The following is a 17,959-nucleotide window of genomic DNA, read 5'->3' as shown; positions in this document are numbered from 1 at the left end:
TGCAGTGCTGTGACTCAGAAGTCTCTGAGCATAAAGGTAAATAAAGGTAAAAGTGTCTCTCCATGACCTGCACCAGCTGGGAAACTCTCAGATCCAAATGCACCCTGAAGAAAACCCTACTATCTGTTCCCCTAAACTCCTATTCTGACAACTCTGGAGTGGTTTCTGCTTGATCAACACCTGAATAGTTTTTCTACTCTTCCTTTAAAAGGCAAACCAACTTCTTCCACCTCCCAATGAGCTGACCACAGTACAAGTGCAAAAATCATGGGTTTTGTACAGTGGGTGGGAGATTCCTGCAGAGAAACTAAAAGGAGTGAGTTCCTCAGCAGGGAACTCTGAGGCTTCTCTGAAATTCAGGGAGAGAAAACAAAACCAGGGGAGGTTCACATGCAAAGCACTAAGAACAGAACAATGAAATGCCAAATTGCAGTGACTTCTCCACACCTTGCCAGTGCTGAGGGTCAACACCTGGGACATTTGGACATTTGGAGCCCTGCCCAGGCCATGAGCAGAGAATAAAATCTCCAAGAGCTCAGTGTCCAGGGTCTGTGCCAGCCTTACCTTTTGGCACAGATGTCTGGGCTCTCGTGTCTATGCCTGGTTCTTCTGTCTGGCTGAAGTTACCTAAAGGAGTCAAATGGGAAATTATTTATGGTTCATGTGAGCATTCTGCTCTTGAAATTCAGAGTGCAGCTGGCCAGAGACAAAGGACAAGCATCTTGCAACACAGACAGTGGCACAAGCCAAGGCTCAGTATAAGGAATGCAAACATCCAGATTCAAGAGTCACCATCTGATCTTTTCCTTCCAGGTTACTCTACAGCACAGTTAGTTTCACTTTCAAGGAAGAAGAAAAACAATTTCACTCACTGACATAAACAAACTCGGAGTATGGGCAGCTCAGATCTGATCTAAAACCACACTGTTGCCCAAAAGGAAGCCTTACTTTCCCTGCAAGGAAGGGTTTTCTGTGAACAAACCACTGGCTGAGTTGGCAGCCCAGTCAAGGGCCTTTTCTGACTGACTGCACAGCTCAAAGCTGCCACAAAACCCCCTCAGCATGGCCAGAAGCAGTTCACCTTCAGAGGGATTAGTGATGCTCAGCTGTTACTACAAAAGTTAAACCAGTATAAGCCAGCTCCTTAAGAGACATCCTTTTATGATATGTCACAGTATCAAAAGGCTGAAAACTGCTTCAGCTTCAGTCCTGAGAGAAATCCCCCACCAATTCACATTCCCTGATGGTTGTCTGGTCTTTGCCTGTTTCATCTCAGCCAAAGTTGCTGCTGCTGCACTTGTTTACAAGGGCTGCATCCACCCAGCTGATGCAACCAATGAGAATTACAACAGAATGTGAAAGCACCGTTGAGAAAGACCCATCCTGTGAGACTTCCTGCAGAAGAAATTAATTAATCACCAAAAAAGGCAGCCCAATAAAGGAAAGGCACAGCTTATCTGGCCCCACAGGCCCTCACAGCGCAGAGGGTGTGCACACTCTGTGTAGTTTGCAAGATGACACACACCAACGGGTCGTGGTCCCCAGGGATCGCTCATTTTCTCTAAAGCCACTGCCTCTGCTAACGAGGAACATGGAGAAGTGGTTTTGTGTGGTAATTCTATGATTCTGTGCTCGTTGCCTTTCTGGATCAGGAACATTTTAAAAAATAACAATTAAAAGTCCGCAGAACAAAGAGATTGGAGTATTTCTTCCTTCAAATAAATCCATCCAAAAATTGCATCTTGGCTTTATTGGAGGTGGGGGTGTACCATTTTTTAATTTGTTTTAATCTGTTAATGTCGGGGGGGTTTACCTCAAATTACATTTCTAAGGCAGAAGTTGTGCTTCCAAGAAAAACAAGGCCATGCAACTGAGGGCACTGGTGGTCTGGGTGGTCTGGCACTGCCTAGACTGGGTGATAGTGATGGGTTTGGTCAGGGGAAACTGGCCTGACCTCTCTTACCTTCTTCTGCAGAGCTCATGAGCAGCACCTCCAGGTCCAGGGGCAGGTCATACTCCATGCAGACAGACTGTGCAAAGTGCTTCCAGGCAGCAGGGCCAGCCCCCTGCAGCAGGTCCAGGAGCAGGGATGTTCTCTCCCTGGGGCTGGCGGTGGTGCCCAGGCTGCTCAGGGCTGCCTGGGGCACGAGGCGCTGGGCAGTGCAGAGCAGCCACTCGGGGCACTGGGTGAGCAGCTCCTCCAGCTGGGGACGGGCTCTTGCCACAGCTGCTGCCACATCCAGGTCATCGGGCTGGAATGGGGGCTGCAGGGAGCAGACAAAGGGCAGCAGTGGGCACAGAGCAAGAGAGGTTCACACACACAGCTCTGCATGGCTTGATCTGCTTTTGGACCCCTTGGTCTAACCTAGAATTTCTTACCTTTACTTTTGAGTGTAGAGATCTGAGCCCACTCATGGCAGTCCTTGTCTGCCATCACAGTGACACTGAAGGACAGGGGCAATCTCTCTGGCACCAGCCAAGGAGAAGCTGTTGGCATCTATATTGCTGCATTGGTGATCTGCCAAATGTCCCAGACATCTCTCACATGTACCAGGACCTCTGGAGAGGTCAGGGATGGTTTTGTTATTGCCCAAGAGTGCTTACACAGAGGCAAGGTTTTCTGCTTCTCATAACACCCTACCAACAAATGGTTGGGGATGCACAAGGGGCTGGGAGGGAACATAGCCAGGACAGCTGACTTCACCTGGCCATGCTCAGAACATAAAGCTGGGCTAAGAAGGAGGAAGGCAGGGAGTTAGAGTGATGATATTTGTCTCCCCCAGATCACCATTACATGAGATAGAGCCCTGCTTTCCTGGAGATGGCAGAACTCCTGCTTGCCCATGAGAAGCTGTGAATGAATTCCTTGTTTTGCTTTCCTTGTGTGTGCAGATTTGGCTTTCCTTGTCCAGCTGTATCTCAGTTCACAAGTTTGTGCAGGACACCCCTGCACAGAGGGCTCAGGCAACAGTTCTTGCTGCTCATTTTGGGGAGATGAACAGCCCATTCCTGCTTTGGTGACAACACCACCTCCATTCCCTCTTCCTTCCCACAAAGCCACACAGGCCATCTCTTACCTGCATGGTTGTGTAATCAGTCTCCTTCCAGTTGTCAAGTGCAAAGGTGGCTTCTCCTCCATATTCTGACAGGGAATTGATCTGCCGGAGGCAGTCTCAGAGCACAGGCACACCCCAACACGTGGGACATGCCTCACTTGGTACAGATGCCTGGGGATAACGACAACAGAGCTTGATGTAGACATGCCAGGACATGGCAATAATGTGGGTCACAAATTAGGAGCTCTGCCTTCGATCCAAGGCTCAGCTCTGATGCTTTTTGTCTCTTCTCACTCAAACCAGCATCGACCACAAAGTTTCGACATTTGAGGATCCACTCCTGGTCCCATGAAAATGCAGGACTGAGCCTTGTGCTCTAGGATGCAAGGGAAGGCAGCTTCAGAGGAACAGTTTGTGGGAATCACAGCTTTCCTGGTGTCACTGCCTGATTTGAGCTGGGCTGTGCCACTGTGCTGCTGTCAGCCCCTCTGTGGAAGCTGATGCAGAAGCAGCAGCCTCTTGCCCAAGTCAGGCAGTCAGTTACACCAGTAAAACTGTGAAAGCTGATCCTCTGAGACTGCACAGCTCCCACAAAAGAGTTTCAAGAGTAGGGGGTTGAAAAAGCTCCCAGTGCCAGCTCTGCACCTCTCAGCAGAAAGGGTGGAGGGAAATTTCAGCCTGCTCCGCACCTGGCAGCAGTTGGTGTCCAGCCACCCCTCCCATAGGGAAAGGGAAGAGGAAAGGAGTCACCATTTGATAACAGACAATAACAGACTTAATAAAGCCATAAAAAATGCATGCATAAATTAATAAAATCAGCACTTAATGCCAGTGAAGACTGAAAGCCATTCAGACAAAGAGTAGACTCATACACACCAATGAAAGACTCATATTCAAGATGAAAGCAACACTCAGAAGTCGAATGAAAGCTCAGCCACACTGCACAGCTCCTGTACTACTGCTCTGCTCAAGAATGGTTGGCAGTTACCTTCAATAAAATACCCCTGATCCCAAAATGAAGCACAAAAGCCTCCCAAGAAAAGCCAGGAAACTTTTGAGCCTCAATCGTGACCCTTCAAACGCAAAACCGTCTTTACCAAACTTTGCAGAACTAAACCTTCTCAACTTGGCATTCGCACGGCTCCCAGCCACAAAAAAATTAAAGTGAAATGTGAAACTCCCTGTTGCAAATCCGCCAACTTCTTGCCCGCTCTGAGGGCACAGAGCACTTACCAGGAGCCCAGGAACAGAGTACCAGCACCAAAACCAGCGTGGGGGTCACCAAACAACAAAGCTGGAGGACAAAACCCACTGCCTTGATTTCCCCAAGTGCTAACCCACCACTGTCCCCAGGCACAAAGTCCTTCCTGCCTTTAACGAACAAATGACTGAGCAAAATGAAAGTAAAACTAGTTGGGAATTCCCCAACTGAAATGTATCTGCAGTAAAAACAGATAAATTAGCAAAAATATCCAGTCGGAACAGAGGAAAGGTAACATCCAAGCCTAAAATCTATAGCTAGGTGATAATTTAGGTAAAGCATTTGAGGAGTAGTCCAAAGAAATGGTACCAGGACAAGCAACAATAGTTGTTGGAGTTAACAGTTAGTGGAGTTAGTTTTGGTCAAGGCTCTTCCAATGTGAATATTTCTATTCTATACATGTATAAATTCAATTATTTTGGTACATGAGTAAATATTTAATTACCTCTTCCATTACATGTAAGAGGAAAAAACAAGTTGCTTTTCCCTTGGAATAAGAACAAGGCTTAAGTGATAATGTAGCAGATGTGAATGATTAGATAAAAGATCCCATGTCTAGATAGAGCTGTGTGTGAAAGATCTCCAGATCCAATCGGATGGGCTGCCACAATGAAATGTTATTGATATTTCTCTGAAGGCCAAGGAAGCTGCATTGGAAAACCAGATGGAGCCTGCAGCCGAGTCCCAGAGAAGGCAAGATGGCACACTGTGCTGTGCTGTAATTCACTTATCAGAGAAAAGAAATACCCAGATCCAGCAACACCCGTGTCTGCTGACAGACACACGGACTCCAGCTGCCCTGCCCTGAGTGGGGGGAACTCTGCAGAACCAGGGCTGGATGGAGGTGACCATGGGGACACCTGCCAGGCCCTGCCCCACTTTGCCACCACAGGGCCCACCTTGTTCCTGGGAGCACAAACAACCAGCTCGGCTGAAGTTCGGACTCCAAACCTTGGAGGTGTTTTCCAGTGTTCACATCCCACTCTCTATCCCGGCTTTTCCCATTAGACACGAACATCTCAGGGCTGGGAAGCAGAGCCAGACCTCCAGCCCCAAACCCTCCAAACCCTCATGGGTTCTCTATCCTGGCTTTTCCTACAAAACATGAACATCTCAGGGCTGGGGGAGCAGAGCCAGACCTCCAGCCCCAAACCCTCATAGGGTCTCTATCCCAGCTTTTCCCTCCAGCCCCAAACCCTTGTGGGTTCTCTACCCCGGTTTTTCCCATAAAACACGAATATCTCAGGGCTGGGGAGCAGAGCCAGACCTCCAGCCCAAAACCCTCGTGGGGTTCCCAGCACGACGCCTCCTCGCCCGGTCCCTCCCCGGTGTCCCCGCTCCCCGGAGCGCTCACCTGGCCCCGCTGCGTCCCCGCGGGCAGCCCGGGACAGCAGCGATGCCCGGGACAGCGGCGGACCCGGGATATCCCGGGACAGCGGCGGACCCGGGACAGCCCTGGACAGCAGCGGTGCCCGGGACAGCGCCGAGCCCAGAGCAGCGGCAGCACTCGAAAGCGAAAGCGTCGGCTCTGCCGGGAAAGCACGTGGGGCTGCGGAGCCGCGCTGGGGAGGGAGGCGGCCCCCGCATAGCGCTGAGGCAGCTCGGGATCCCCCGGGAGAGAGCGGAGGCTTCCCTGCTCCCTCCTGGAATAATTCAGTTTGGATCTCTAAAAGAAAAGTGCTCTCACATCAGCGAGTTCAGTAACTGAGCGCTGCTGTGCTCAGCACCAGCCGGGTACCCAGGTGCGGCACCCGCGCACCTTTGGAACAGCGCCGGGGATGAGAATCTCGCCTCTACCCTGCGCAGGCTGACCCTGCTTTCGATTGAGAGGAATAGCGGATTTGTCTTCACAAACAAGCTGTGGGGCTGCTGGTAGGTAAAACTGGCACTGGAGGGTTAAAAGAAACGATGGGAAGGATTCCACAGATTGATGAATGGAAAAAGATATTTGCTTTTACAAACAGACTTCAGGTTTGCTGATAAATGAAATTGGACATTGAAAGATGAAAGAAACAATAGGGGAGAAAAGCCCCTGAATTCCATAAGAATTAAAAGTGAAAAGGGAGGGTTATACATTAGAGGGAAATCTTTGGTATCAGGCATATTGGGAAGTCTGTACCTCTCAAAGACCTCAGCCAAGGGGGAAAGAGAGAAGGGAAATGTGGCCAGGAAATTGGGATAAAAAGGGAGGCTGTGTCCTCCAAAAATTCGAGAGATCCCAGGGGAATGCCCCATGGCCTCTGCCTTTATTCTAATAAAGTCAAAAAGGACTCCACTGTCTCCTTTTTGGACATAAACCTCTGGTGTTTGTGGACCAATTTTCCCAACATGATGAAGGCATTTTCCCTTAGAACCAACCTAAATCTCGCCTGTTGTAACTTGAGGGAGTTTGCTCTTGTTCTGCTACCTGGGAGAAAAGACAGACAGAGTCCCAGCTGGCTCCATCCTCCTTACAGGGATTTGTAGAGTGCCAAGGTCCTCCCTGAGCTTTTTCTCCATGCTGAATCCTCCCAATTCCATCAGTGCTCCTCATCAAACTTCTGCTCCAGGTCCTTCCCCAGCTCCCCTGCCCTCCTCTGTCCCCATGGAAGGGCAGCCCAGCCCGGTCCCCACTGAGCAGCCCCAGTGGGACCAGGCACCTGCATGGCAGAAAAAGGGTGATTTTCTCATGCCATTTCCTTTTTTATTAATCAGCATTAATGAAATGGCATCCCTCTCCTGTGGCATGTCATTTAAGGGCTGTGGCTTGATGGATGCCAGCTCCCCATGGCCCTCATTGAGAGGACCTCATTGTCCCACAGCAGACATTGCTGTGTAAGGAGTGAAAACATCACCTGAGCACTGGTGGCTTTAGAGCAGAAGGGAACATGGACAAGCCCTTGGCTGGCGCTGAAACAGCTGGCAGTGATGGGAACAGGGTGAGAAGGGAGGTAGAAAACTGCCCACCACACCAGGGCTTCTTCCAGGGCACAGTCACAGCACAGCATCACTGCCTTTGTCCCCTCAGCTCCTGCTGCCTCAGGGACACAGCTGGGTCACACTCCTGAACAGGGGACACAGCTGGATGACAGAACACACTCCTGCTGTCTCAGGGACACAGCTGGCTTACAGACCACACTCCTGTCTCAAAGACACAGGTGGCTCACACCTTCCTTGGCTGCCATGGAGCCCCTGAGGCCCCTCCAGCCTCCTCCCCACCAGCCTGGGCACCTGAAGGGATGCCAGCCCAACAGGCACCCAGAACAAGGAAGGGCCTCTGGTGCTGTGGGTAAGAGAGAAGCAGCTCAGTGGAACCTGGTTTATATCCACATAATCCAAAGGGAGCAACCACCATGCCCAAGGAGCTCAGGAAATGGAACCCATCCTGCTGCCAGCCTCTTCCTGGGACAAAGTTTAATGTTTTATACTGCTCTGTGGTGGAAGAGAACATCATCTCTACCTTTGGTAATGTGATCACCTTTACAGGTGTTGGATTGATCACACAAGATCTCCTCCAAGTAATAAGACTTTTTTAAAAAAAAGCTCATGAACTGGTACAGGAAAATAACTGAGCCACTTGAGATAAATTATCACAGTGTAGTAGGAAGGAAAAGGAACTTGATGTTCCACTAGACACTTAAACTTCCTCTTATAATCTCTTTTGTTTCCTTATAACTTTCAATGCTTTTTTCATCTTTGCTGTCACTGTCACAGCAACATGGCCATCATCAGTTTGGAGCTCTCCACTGAACCATCAGGGTCTCTAAGAAATTACCCTGGGCACAAGATCTCTGTTCTTGTGCTGCACTGCAAATTCACATCCCATTGACTCTTTTCAGCCATATCCAGGTCTTTTAGCATTACTGGGTCTAAGCTTGCTGGGAGTTTGTTAATATCAGTTGACTTGCTGGATTCTGCCAAAATCAGGAGGCTCTTGGTGGAAGTAAAACCCAGGATGAGAATGAAAGGTGCTGTATTTCAAAAATGTAACAACAGAGATGCCAAAAGATGGCAAAACCCATTTCTGCTGCCTCCTGAGACTGCCAACCCAAAGCCTGTGCACTTCAGGAGCGCAGCCCTGACTCCCAAGAACACAAACCCTTTAAAATCCTGAAAAAAATGTTTGGATTGAGGTGCAGACTTCAAAATCTTTGCAGAAGAAAGGCTCCATGGAAGCACAGTTGCAAAGAGCCTAGAGCATTTCTCAGGTAAAGGAAATAAAATTCAACCAAAACTGATTTAAAGCAGCTCATCTTTTAATTGGCGCAGACACAATTTTTCTGGTTTGCACACAAGTTCCTGTGCTCCTCTGTGAAGGGATGAGCTCTACAAACTTTTCTCAAGAAAATTAAGAAGCAAATGACTCGGGAAGCCAAAGTCAAGCTGCGCAATTACATATCCCTAAAAAGCGGGGAGAGAACAGAAAATATTATTTTATTTCTTGCCACAATCCCAGAAGGGCTTTGAGAGCTGGGTAGGTCTGAGCTCTGCTCACCTCTCTGGTAATGATCTCAGGGTTTATGATGTCAAAGAGATCAAGCCTTTTGCTGTTCAGCAGCGAGGTCAGAGCTGATCCAATACCTGTGGAAGCAGCAAACCCATCCACTTACAGGGATGTCCATCCTGGATTGCTGCTGCTAATTGTGCCCCAATGTCCCACAGCCTTCAGCCTGACAGAAAATTCTCTTTTCCTTTCTCCCAGCCACTTACGTGGGGTGCCTCATTCCCCAAGTACATCCAGCAGAAATTTCAAACAGATTTCAATAGAAATTCAAACCACAAATGTGGTTACCCCCCTTCCCAGTTATATTATTAATATGTTTTTTTCAGTGCTCAGGTTTAGGAGATTTGATGTTAGACAATGAAAACTCACTTGAAGTTACTTCTGGAATGCCAGCAGCCAAGATCATATTCTGCAGGAAGCTTTGTATGGATGGGTCCTCCTGAAAACCAGAAAATTCATACAAAAGTGCTTTAAAAGACATTGTTTAGCCTCAAATGGCTTAGAGAATGCTTTTTTTAGGACTTACCCCACTTGGATCAGCTGTGCATTTAAACACTTTAATCACTACACTGAAGGGAAGGGGAAAAAAGGGGAAGAAAAGTCACTTTGTGCTGCTTTTAAACATGGGCCAAAAGAGGCAGCTCCCAAGAGAGCACAGGACCAACCTGGAGTCCACAGGCTGCAAAATGAGTTTCTTGTCTGCATAGGTAGCCTGGATGGTGGCTGTGATTTCCTGCAGAGAGAAGAAGAGCAGGTTCAGGCATAGCTTTATAGCAAGGAGCTGCATTTGGACATTTTGGGTTGTTTTCTAGAGTTTAACATCCTTTTGGCTTTGCCTCCAGGTGTTGCCAGAGAAGGGCCGCACTTTCCTTCTCCCCTTGCATGCAATAAACTCCCCCCTCATGCCCTCAGCCTCTGGGGCTGCAGACTGGCTCATCCACTGCACTTTGGCTATTTTGGAATCCTGCACAAGGATGGAAATGGCTTTGTAGGGTGTTCTTTCCCATGATATCCATCTCAACATCTGTCTGGATGTAGAGAGAACAGCCTCAGGGCTGCCACAGGTAATCAATCCAATGCAAACCAAATTAAAAAAAAGAAAGCAATCTCTTTATTCGGGCCACGTGGGCTCATTGTCTTGCTGTTGTCTGCATGTAAACATCCATTTAAAAGGAACATTTTGTGATGCAGTTGCAGATCACAACCAGGGTTTTGGCAGTCCAGGAGCAGATCTCATCCTAGGAGTCACAGTTTTGGGGACCCCCTCTAGTCCAGTGCTTCTGCAATCCTTGAAATGTATTTCAAGATACCTTTTGGGGCATGAGAAACAGCCATGGATATATTCTCTAACACCCTGCCAGCATGGGATACTTGCTGAGAGAATTATTCTCTGCTGTGGTTAAACCTTTAAAATTGAGTGTGCCCAACCCTCAGGCAGGGGTTTGGGCTGGTTTTGTGTCTGTCTCAGCCCACGGCTCCAAGAGTGGACAAACACACTGTTTTCCTGTGATGCTAACCATGACAGGGAAGCTGTGGGAATTTCTTTTTTCTGCTTGTTAGATTCACTGTAAAGCAGTTTGGGGTGAAACACAGTGTAATCAGGACTCTTCACACGGGCTCACATAGAGAAAAAGGTCATATTTTGAGCTCCACATTCTTCAGAGCTTCATGTCCATTTCTGACACAGCTATTCTCTTAGTGTGGAGCTAGAATTTGGGTACAAGGAGAGTTCAAAATAAATACAATCCCATGGTGCCTTCACTTTCTCCTAAAACATCTCAGTGGCATAACCCTGTGTCAGAGAAATGTAAATGGGGCTCCTCAGAGCTTTCTGCTGCTTTGACCACCTTGCACACTGACAGTGGGTCACTGTCACCATTCCCAGCCTCAAAGGCCACAGGAACACATGGGAGTGCTGAAATAAACTGATTTACCTTCTCCCCCTGCCCTGGGTTACCCACCCACCCTTGCCAAAGGGCTCCCTGCACACCAGGGATGGTGCTGGCCTGGGACAGAGCCTGTCCCAAGCTCTTCACAGCCAGCAGGTGCCAGAACTGACCTTCTCCATGTACAGGGCCACCAGGGGCTCCTCTCCTGCCAGCAGGATTCTGATCTCCACTGCCACTGAGGACCTCACCACTGTCCCTTCGGGCTGGAAGGAAATCTGGGGCTGGCTGAGGCTCCACACCTTGGCCACAGAGTCATTGTAGGAGGTGCCTTGGAAAATCTGAATAAGGAGCAGAAGCTGAGTCAGGCTTTTTCCATACCGATTTCATGCCAGCTTGTCACACAGCTGCATTCCTTTTGCTTTCCTCCTGTTCACCCAAGCCCAGTAACTCAGCCAGGTTTCAGGGAAACTGGAAACCAGTTGGAAGACGGAGATGGAGATGGAAACCCGCATGGAAGATGGAGAAATCCCCTTTGCAAAGCACAGCTGCTTCTCCATCAGCCCCTCTTTTCCTCCACCTGGCCCACCCAGGACTCAGATTGCCAAGGGAAGGACCCCAGTTGTCACAATGCAACAGAATTAATCTCTAATTCCCTCATGTGGCATGCAATGCTCTGAATAGGACAAAAAGTTACCATCTGCACTGCCTTCCTCTGCACTTCTGAGTCTTCCATCTCAAACAGCTCCTTCAGAAACGAACCAGAAAGAGATTGTGAAGAAACAAAAGGTTGTGGCTGCTCCTGGGGGCTGTGCCCAGGGCAGGACAGGGCTGAGCTCCCCCAGCTCCCACCCTTCTTCCATCCCAGGGATCCCCCAGAAAGTCACATCCCCCTACAATTCAGCAGACAAGTTTGCTGTCAGCTGCTGTTATCCCTCCAAGGAATAACTCTGCCCTCTTGATAAGAGGGCACCAATTCCAGGACCACAGCAAGTGACTGACTGGAGATTTCCACCTTCTACACAAACCAGCTCTCACCAAACAGAGCATTTAGTGAATTGTTCACTTTCTCCCCAAAATATGATGTATGGGGCAAGGAGGGCACCCCTGTGGGACTGACCTGGAGTTTCTCCCCTCTGAGGTTCAGCACCAGCTGCCCCTCCAGGAAGGCTGCAGCAGCCAGGGAGCTGAGGCTGTGCTCGGACAGCCAGAAGTAAAGCATCCGAGATTCAGTCAGCAGGGACGGGGAGAAAACAGAGTCACTGAGCCTGCTGGAGCTGTTCCTGTACAGCACAATGCCCTGGGAAGGAAAACAAGGGGTTGGCCACAGCAAGCAGCAGGGGGACAGGAGAAAAGCCAACACCTGTGTGACAGTGTTCACAGGGGTTTTTGGATGAGGGAAGAGATGAGGAGATGACTCCATGTTTCAGAAGGCTGATTTATTATTTTATTATATATATTATATTAAAACTATACTAAAAGAATAGAAGAAAGGATTTCAGCAGAAGGCTAGCTAAGAATAGAATAGGAAAGAATGATAACAAAAGCTTCTGTCTTGGACAGAGAGTCCAAGCCAGCTCACTGTGATTGGCCATTAATTAGAAACAACTCTATGAGACCAATCACAGATGCACCTGTTGCATTCCACAGCAGCAGATAACCATTGTTTACATTTTCTTCCTGAGGCCTCTCAGCTTCTCAGGAGGAAAAATCCTAAGGAAAGGATTTTTCATAAAAGATGTCTGTGACAGTCCTGCATTTCCATGGCAAGGCAAGGCCTGGCTGGATGCACCAGGGAGCGTCAGCCCAGCTGCAGCACAGCCCCACAGAACCAGCCCCTCCAAGCCCTGCAGAGCACAGCATGGCCAGAAATCTTTGGTGTCTGAGCAGCCTGGGGTGCTTTAGGGTTCCTTTACCTTGTGGTAGGACTCTATGTATGTTGCTTTTATGACAGGATCTGATGAAAGGGAGATATCGACAGCGATGTCCCCGTCCCGGACAAAATTGGCTGCAGGAAAAAACACAAAAGCCTCACACCAGAACCAGGATCTTAAACAGGACCTTAAACAGGGCTTGGGACTGTCACTTTTAGGGCTGGGTGCATGGGGTGACAGGGGTGTTTTGAAGAACACAGGGTGGCACAAGGGTTCTAACTCCTTTGGATGCTAGCACTGATCCTGCTAAAGCTCCCTGACTGTTTCTTCCCTGGGAAATTTGGATAATTATGCTCAGTTTTACATTGCACTCCTTTCCTCTGATATTTGGGAGTGGGAAATCTCCAGATGGTGTACAGCCTCATGCCTAATCCTGCAGTACCTGCTCCTGTTCTAGCTAACGTTGGTCCTGCAGCATCCTGCACAGCTGATCAGTACATACTGAAGAGAAATTATTTATTAACTGAAATGTCTTTGAATCTGTGTAATCATCCTAAAAGATCAACCTGATGCAGAAAAATCCAAACATAACATTACTAAGGTTTATTTTGCTGCTGTCTGAGGGCTTGGGATCCCATACACATTTTTGATGGATGTGGCTATCACTCAAACATTAAAAGCTGTACATAAAAAAAAGAAAGCAGAGAAAACAAGAATATTTACCTGCTAAATCAAGTATATAATTTGTCAGCGTCTGAGCAACAGTATTTATTTCCTTGCACACCTACAGGAGGAAAAGAGGGGGAAAATTAGGATTTTGTGCTGTAGAGCAGAGCTGAGCCTCATTGAGGTCTAGGGGGTGTTGGTCAGAGTCCCTTGACAGCCTCAGGGTCAGCAACAGCTCTCACTTTGCCCAAGCTGCTTTTTTATTGTGGATTCCATTTATTTGTCTTATTTTTCATGAGCACTAACATGTCACTGCTGCTGTCTTGTGGGTGAGAAAATTTTGTGGCATGCACAGAGCTTCCCTCAGTCCTCAGGCTGATCTTCTCTTACCTCCCTCTTGAGGACAAGCTTCAGAGTGAAGGAGATGAAATCTGTGAAGAGCTGCTTCAGCCAGCCAGGTCTGTGCAAGACAGGGAGCACAGTGAGGTCTGCACGTTTGGGAGGGTGGCATTTGGGGACAATAAATCTCAGTGTTGAAAGGGGTTCAGACTCACTGCTTGTCTCCTTGGAGGTGGAGTGTGAGCTTGTGGAAAGTCAGGTAGCAGTCTGAAGCATCAGGAGCCACTTGGTCCTTTTGGCACACTGCATGAGATGAAAGGAAAAAGGAAAAAGAAAAAACCAAAAAAAAAAGCTGATTTGTGACTGAGAGGAGAAGGCAGAGTGCACTTTGCAGAGACTGCAGTGTGACAGGGTTCACAGGGGTCTTAGGATGAGAGAAGAGACAAGGATCTGACTCCATGTTACAGAAGGCTTGATTTATTATTTTATTATATATATTACATTAAAACTATACTAAAAGTATAGAAGAAAACGTTCTCAGAAGGCTAACTAAGCTAAGAATAGAAAAGAATTAATAACAAAGGCAGCTGTCCCAGACTCTCTGTCCAAGCCAGCTCACTGTGATTGGCCATTAATTAGAAACAACTCTATGAGACCAATCACAGATGCACCTGTTGCATTCCACAGCAGCAGATAACCATTGTTTACATTTTGTTCCTGAGGCCTCTCAGCTTCTCAGGAAGAAAAAATCCCAAAGAAAGGATTTTCATAAAAAGATGTCTGTGACACTGCAGAAGCTGGAGCAGGGCACCACTGCAGAGGCCTCCCCACATCCCAGGGATGCTTCCAAAAGATTCCAGACCCTGCCAGGTTGGGGCAGGTGGGGCTGCCCTGCACCTGGATGGTTTCTGCTCACAGCTCCAGCTGAGCTGCTCTGCCAGGCACCTTCTTCATCTGGATAGATGCCAGCTGCCCCTGCTCCTGCCAGCAGGGACTCAGCTGTCCCTGACACAATAGTGCATGAAACCCAAAAACCAGAGTGGGGAGGGAATTTATTCCTATTGCAAAATGTTTGGGTGTTGCAGCATACTTACTCAGATTGATATTTAGCTGGAGGTCAATGGAAGACTCAATTTCGAAATCAACTGAATGGAAAAGCTGCAAGCTGTAATGGCAGAAGAGGGGACATTGAGGAGCCTGAGCCAGGAGCAGCTTCTCCCTGGCAGATGTGGATTTTGTAACACCTCTCACAGCTGTCCTTGCACTGCAATGGGCCAACCCCCAGCACACCCCAGCCCACCTCAGACACTCTGGCTTCAAATCATTGCAAGCTCCTGCCTTAGTGGCACTTTGGAGCATTAACCCCCCCCCTTTTTTTTACCCACTCAGAGTTTACAGAGCAACAAAACAGAGAGACTCAGTCAACTCCGGTGCTTTGGCCATCTGGTCTTGTCATGCAAGGTGAGGACAGAAAGGCAGAAAGCAAGAAAGGGCTGAGAAGCATTGCTGGAGTATAAAATCCTGTCTCAGGCAGTCATCAGTGCAGGCATGGCCAGAGAGGCTGAGGAGAGCAGCCCCACTTGGGCTTTGCCCCAGTGCCAGGGCAGCAGCAGGGCTGGGAAGGGAAAGCAGCAGCAGAGCTGGGGGTGAGCTGAGCAGCTCCAGCCCCATACTCACAACCAGGCCCCGGCGTAGCCGTAGGTCAGGGTCCCTTTGAACAAGGCTGTCACGTTGCTGATGGAGATGTGGATGGCATTGTCCTCCTTGAGCTCCACCTCGCTCCTCTCAATGGACAAGTCATTGACCTGGATGCTGGAAACAGCAGAGACAGAGCTTGTCCCAGCCCAGAGCTGTGTGCTGGGATTGCTTTGGGTTTGTTCCTGAGGAATGGGATCTCTGAGGGACTCCAGGGCCAGACCCTGGAGCTTTTGCAAATCCCAGGGCCAGGGACAAGGACAGTGACTGTGATGCCTGTGCTCAGCCTTGGTGCACTGTGCAATGTTTGGATACAAGGTTTTGGGATGATTTAAACAGGAAACAGGGAACAATGCAACCCTGTTTTGTTGCAGTGCTCTGTGCAGCATGGTCATGGCAGGAAGTCTGTTCTGTGAGTGCAGAATTTGTTCTGTGAGTACACCCCTGGATTTGTGCTCCCCAAATAAAAGTGAATAACACAGCAATATTCAGCCTGGTTTGTCACAAACACAGCCAAGTGACATCCTGCTGACAGGGGTGGCTCTGGCACCCTGATGGGTCCCCTCTGCCTCTCAGTGTGCCTTGGGCACCATCTGCCATCGGTGGCCACAGGGACGCTACTCCCCATCCCCATTGTCAGAAATGAGCTTAACACCCTACCTTCCCACTCAGCTGGAAAAACAAATAACTCTAAAATAACACATTAGCAGCCTAAACCTTAACATGCAAATTGTCTGTGAGGCTTAGATCCAAACCAGTGTCTGCCCCAGCACAGAGCTTTGCTTTCCCCAGGAGCTGCTGGATCAGAGCTCCCTCCAAGGGCAGTTCCTGGTCCCCTGTGTGCCCCATCCCTCCCCTGGCACAGCCACAGGGACATACTCACCCACTGAGCCCATAGGCCACCCTGCCCAGCAGCCTCATGGACCTTTCCCCGGTGATGTTTGGGAACCGGGCGTTCCTGAAGGCTGCCTGGATCACCTGGGCTGTTTCCCTGTTCACTGTCCATGGAAGAAAAGGGCAGAGAAGTCAAACTGCAATCTGTCCTGGCTGCAAAGCTGGATTAGCTGCTCTCTGGATAAAAGCACTGCAGAAGGCTTTTATCCGAGGTGTTTGTGTTGGATTCAGGAAGCACTACAAGTAATTTCAGGTTAAATTAAAAAAATTAAAATCCCTAACTGTGACAGCTGATGGCAGCAAGGGACAGCAGTGTGTGTGGCTCGACAGCCACCAGTGGGAGCTGTCCCAGGGAGCCGTGGGCAGCTTTCACACACCTCAGGAGCAGATTTTGGAAAGGCAAGGCTGTGCTCATCCTTACACCACACAAGCTGCTGACTTTACCCCAGAGCTTTGCTTTCTGCTTACTTGTATTGCAGTCAGTTCTGGGGTCTACAAGGAAAAAATTCTGAAAAAGTTTCTGTGCCCATTTTCCTAATGTTACACAGCCCATTCCAGCCTCAGCCTCAAGCACATCCTTGTACAGGATTTTCCCTTTCAGAAATACCCTCTGTTAGTTCAGCCCAGCATGAATACACCTTTCTCTGCATGCACCTCTGTCAGATGGGACAGGACAGAGATGTTCCCACCCTCACAGAAGAATTAAATTCTTCCCCCACAAAGCTCCTAAATCCTTCCAAATGAGCCCACAGCAGGTGAGAACATGTCTCATTGACCCCAAGAGATGAGATTGCAATGAGGAGAGAAATCAAGCACACATTTGTTCAAGCTCTTTCATCATGCCAAGCCCGAAGGAACAGCACTAAATCCTGTGGCTGAGGAGAGGAGATATGAACAATTTCCAAGCCCCTTTGCCTGCTCATGCTTTAACCTGTGCTGCAGGCAGGTGCTCACACAAGAGGCAGAGAGGCAAGAACCCCCTCCCTGGGCTGATGTGTCCCAGAATTCTGGCAGAGCTGGGGCAAAGGCAGCCCCAGGGAGCAGCACTTACACAGCAACGCCGCGGGCTTGGTCATCCTGCAGACGATCCCGGTGCTTCTGTAGGGAAAGGGCCCAAACTCGCAGGCTGCTGCTGCCTGGACAAGCCCCAGCAGGATGCTGAGGGTCCCCAGCGCCATCCTGCCAGCCCAGCACATCCTCAGCCAGAGCAGAGAGAGCACCAAGTGATTCTGGACGGAGGCAGAGCTGCTTTCATACCCCCAGCAGAGCCCACTCGCAGCAGGACATGACCTGCTTCCTCCACTTATCAAAACCCATCACACATTTCCTAATCTTCCTATAGTTTCCTTCACACCAGTCAGGCTGCACGCTGCCTTCCTCCCTCGGCAGGAGTTTGGGCTGCAGGGCTTGGTGCTGCTGCCAAGACTGCTTTAGCTCAGGACATGGACACACCAGGGTGGGTGGGAAAGCTGGAGGGAGATGGAGAGTGGAGGAGGATAAATCAAGAAAGCAGCCTCGCATGCTGCCTCAAGCCACTTCAGCATTTTTAATTCATGCATAAATATTCCTTATTTTGTGTTCCTGCAGTAATTCCCCAGAAAAGCCCTATTTGAAAGGTGCCTACATCATTCACTGATTCTATGCACACTTGGGGGAAACTGAGGCACACTCCTGGGGCAGGGCTGTTTCCTGCTCCCACTGGGTGAACCCACATCTCCTGGAAAGCTGCATGACCTGGGATGTTTTTTGCCTCTTATCTGGGTTTGTGAACAGTCCGATTTGCCCCCATGCCACTGAGGCAGAGC

The 17,959-nt window shown here is 49.1% G+C and overlaps 2 protein-coding genes across 2 annotated transcripts in view; both read right to left on the bottom strand.

The window, feature by feature from the left end:
- NLRC5 (NLR family CARD domain containing 5) overlaps positions 1–5,803 on the bottom strand; it is a 34,932-nt gene extending 29,129 nt beyond the window's left edge. Inside the window, exons 1-4 of the mRNA XM_064723460.1 lie at positions 5,672–5,803; positions 3,078–3,227; positions 1,964–2,264; positions 565–627 (exon numbers count right to left, since the gene is read on the bottom strand). Coding sequence (XP_064579530.1) covers positions 565–627; positions 1,964–2,264; positions 3,078–3,083 — 370 coding nt within the window. The 5' untranslated portion in view covers positions 3,084–3,227; positions 5,672–5,803. The remainder of the gene's footprint in view (positions 1–564; positions 628–1,963; positions 2,265–3,077; positions 3,228–5,671) is intronic.
- A 2,734-nt stretch (positions 5,804–8,537) lies between these two features.
- On the bottom strand, positions 8,538–17,350 carry CETP (cholesteryl ester transfer protein). The gene is made up of 16 exons (XM_064723151.1): positions 17,206–17,350; positions 16,144–16,258; positions 15,243–15,377; positions 14,660–14,730; positions 13,781–13,868; positions 13,617–13,686; positions 13,284–13,344; positions 12,603–12,694; positions 11,807–11,986; positions 11,384–11,434; positions 10,860–11,027; positions 9,466–9,533; positions 9,327–9,369; positions 9,170–9,239; positions 8,792–8,877; positions 8,538–8,697 (listed from the first exon to the last, which is right to left on the bottom strand). Exons 1-16 carry the CDS (start codon positions 17,348–17,350, stop codon positions 8,623–8,625), a joined length of 1,518 nt encoding a protein of 505 aa, XP_064579221.1. The 3' UTR covers positions 8,538–8,622.
- Between the last annotated feature and the right edge of the window lie 609 nt (positions 17,351–17,959).

The sequence above is a fragment of the Zonotrichia leucophrys genome, chromosome 11 (assembly GCF_028769735.1).
Source record: "Zonotrichia leucophrys gambelii isolate GWCS_2022_RI chromosome 11, RI_Zleu_2.0, whole genome shotgun sequence".
In the NCBI taxonomy this organism is placed as follows: Eukaryota; Metazoa; Chordata; class Aves; order Passeriformes; family Passerellidae; genus Zonotrichia; species Zonotrichia leucophrys.
The sequence above is the reverse complement of the archived record's forward strand: the minus strand, read 5'-3'. Positions and strand labels throughout refer to the sequence as shown.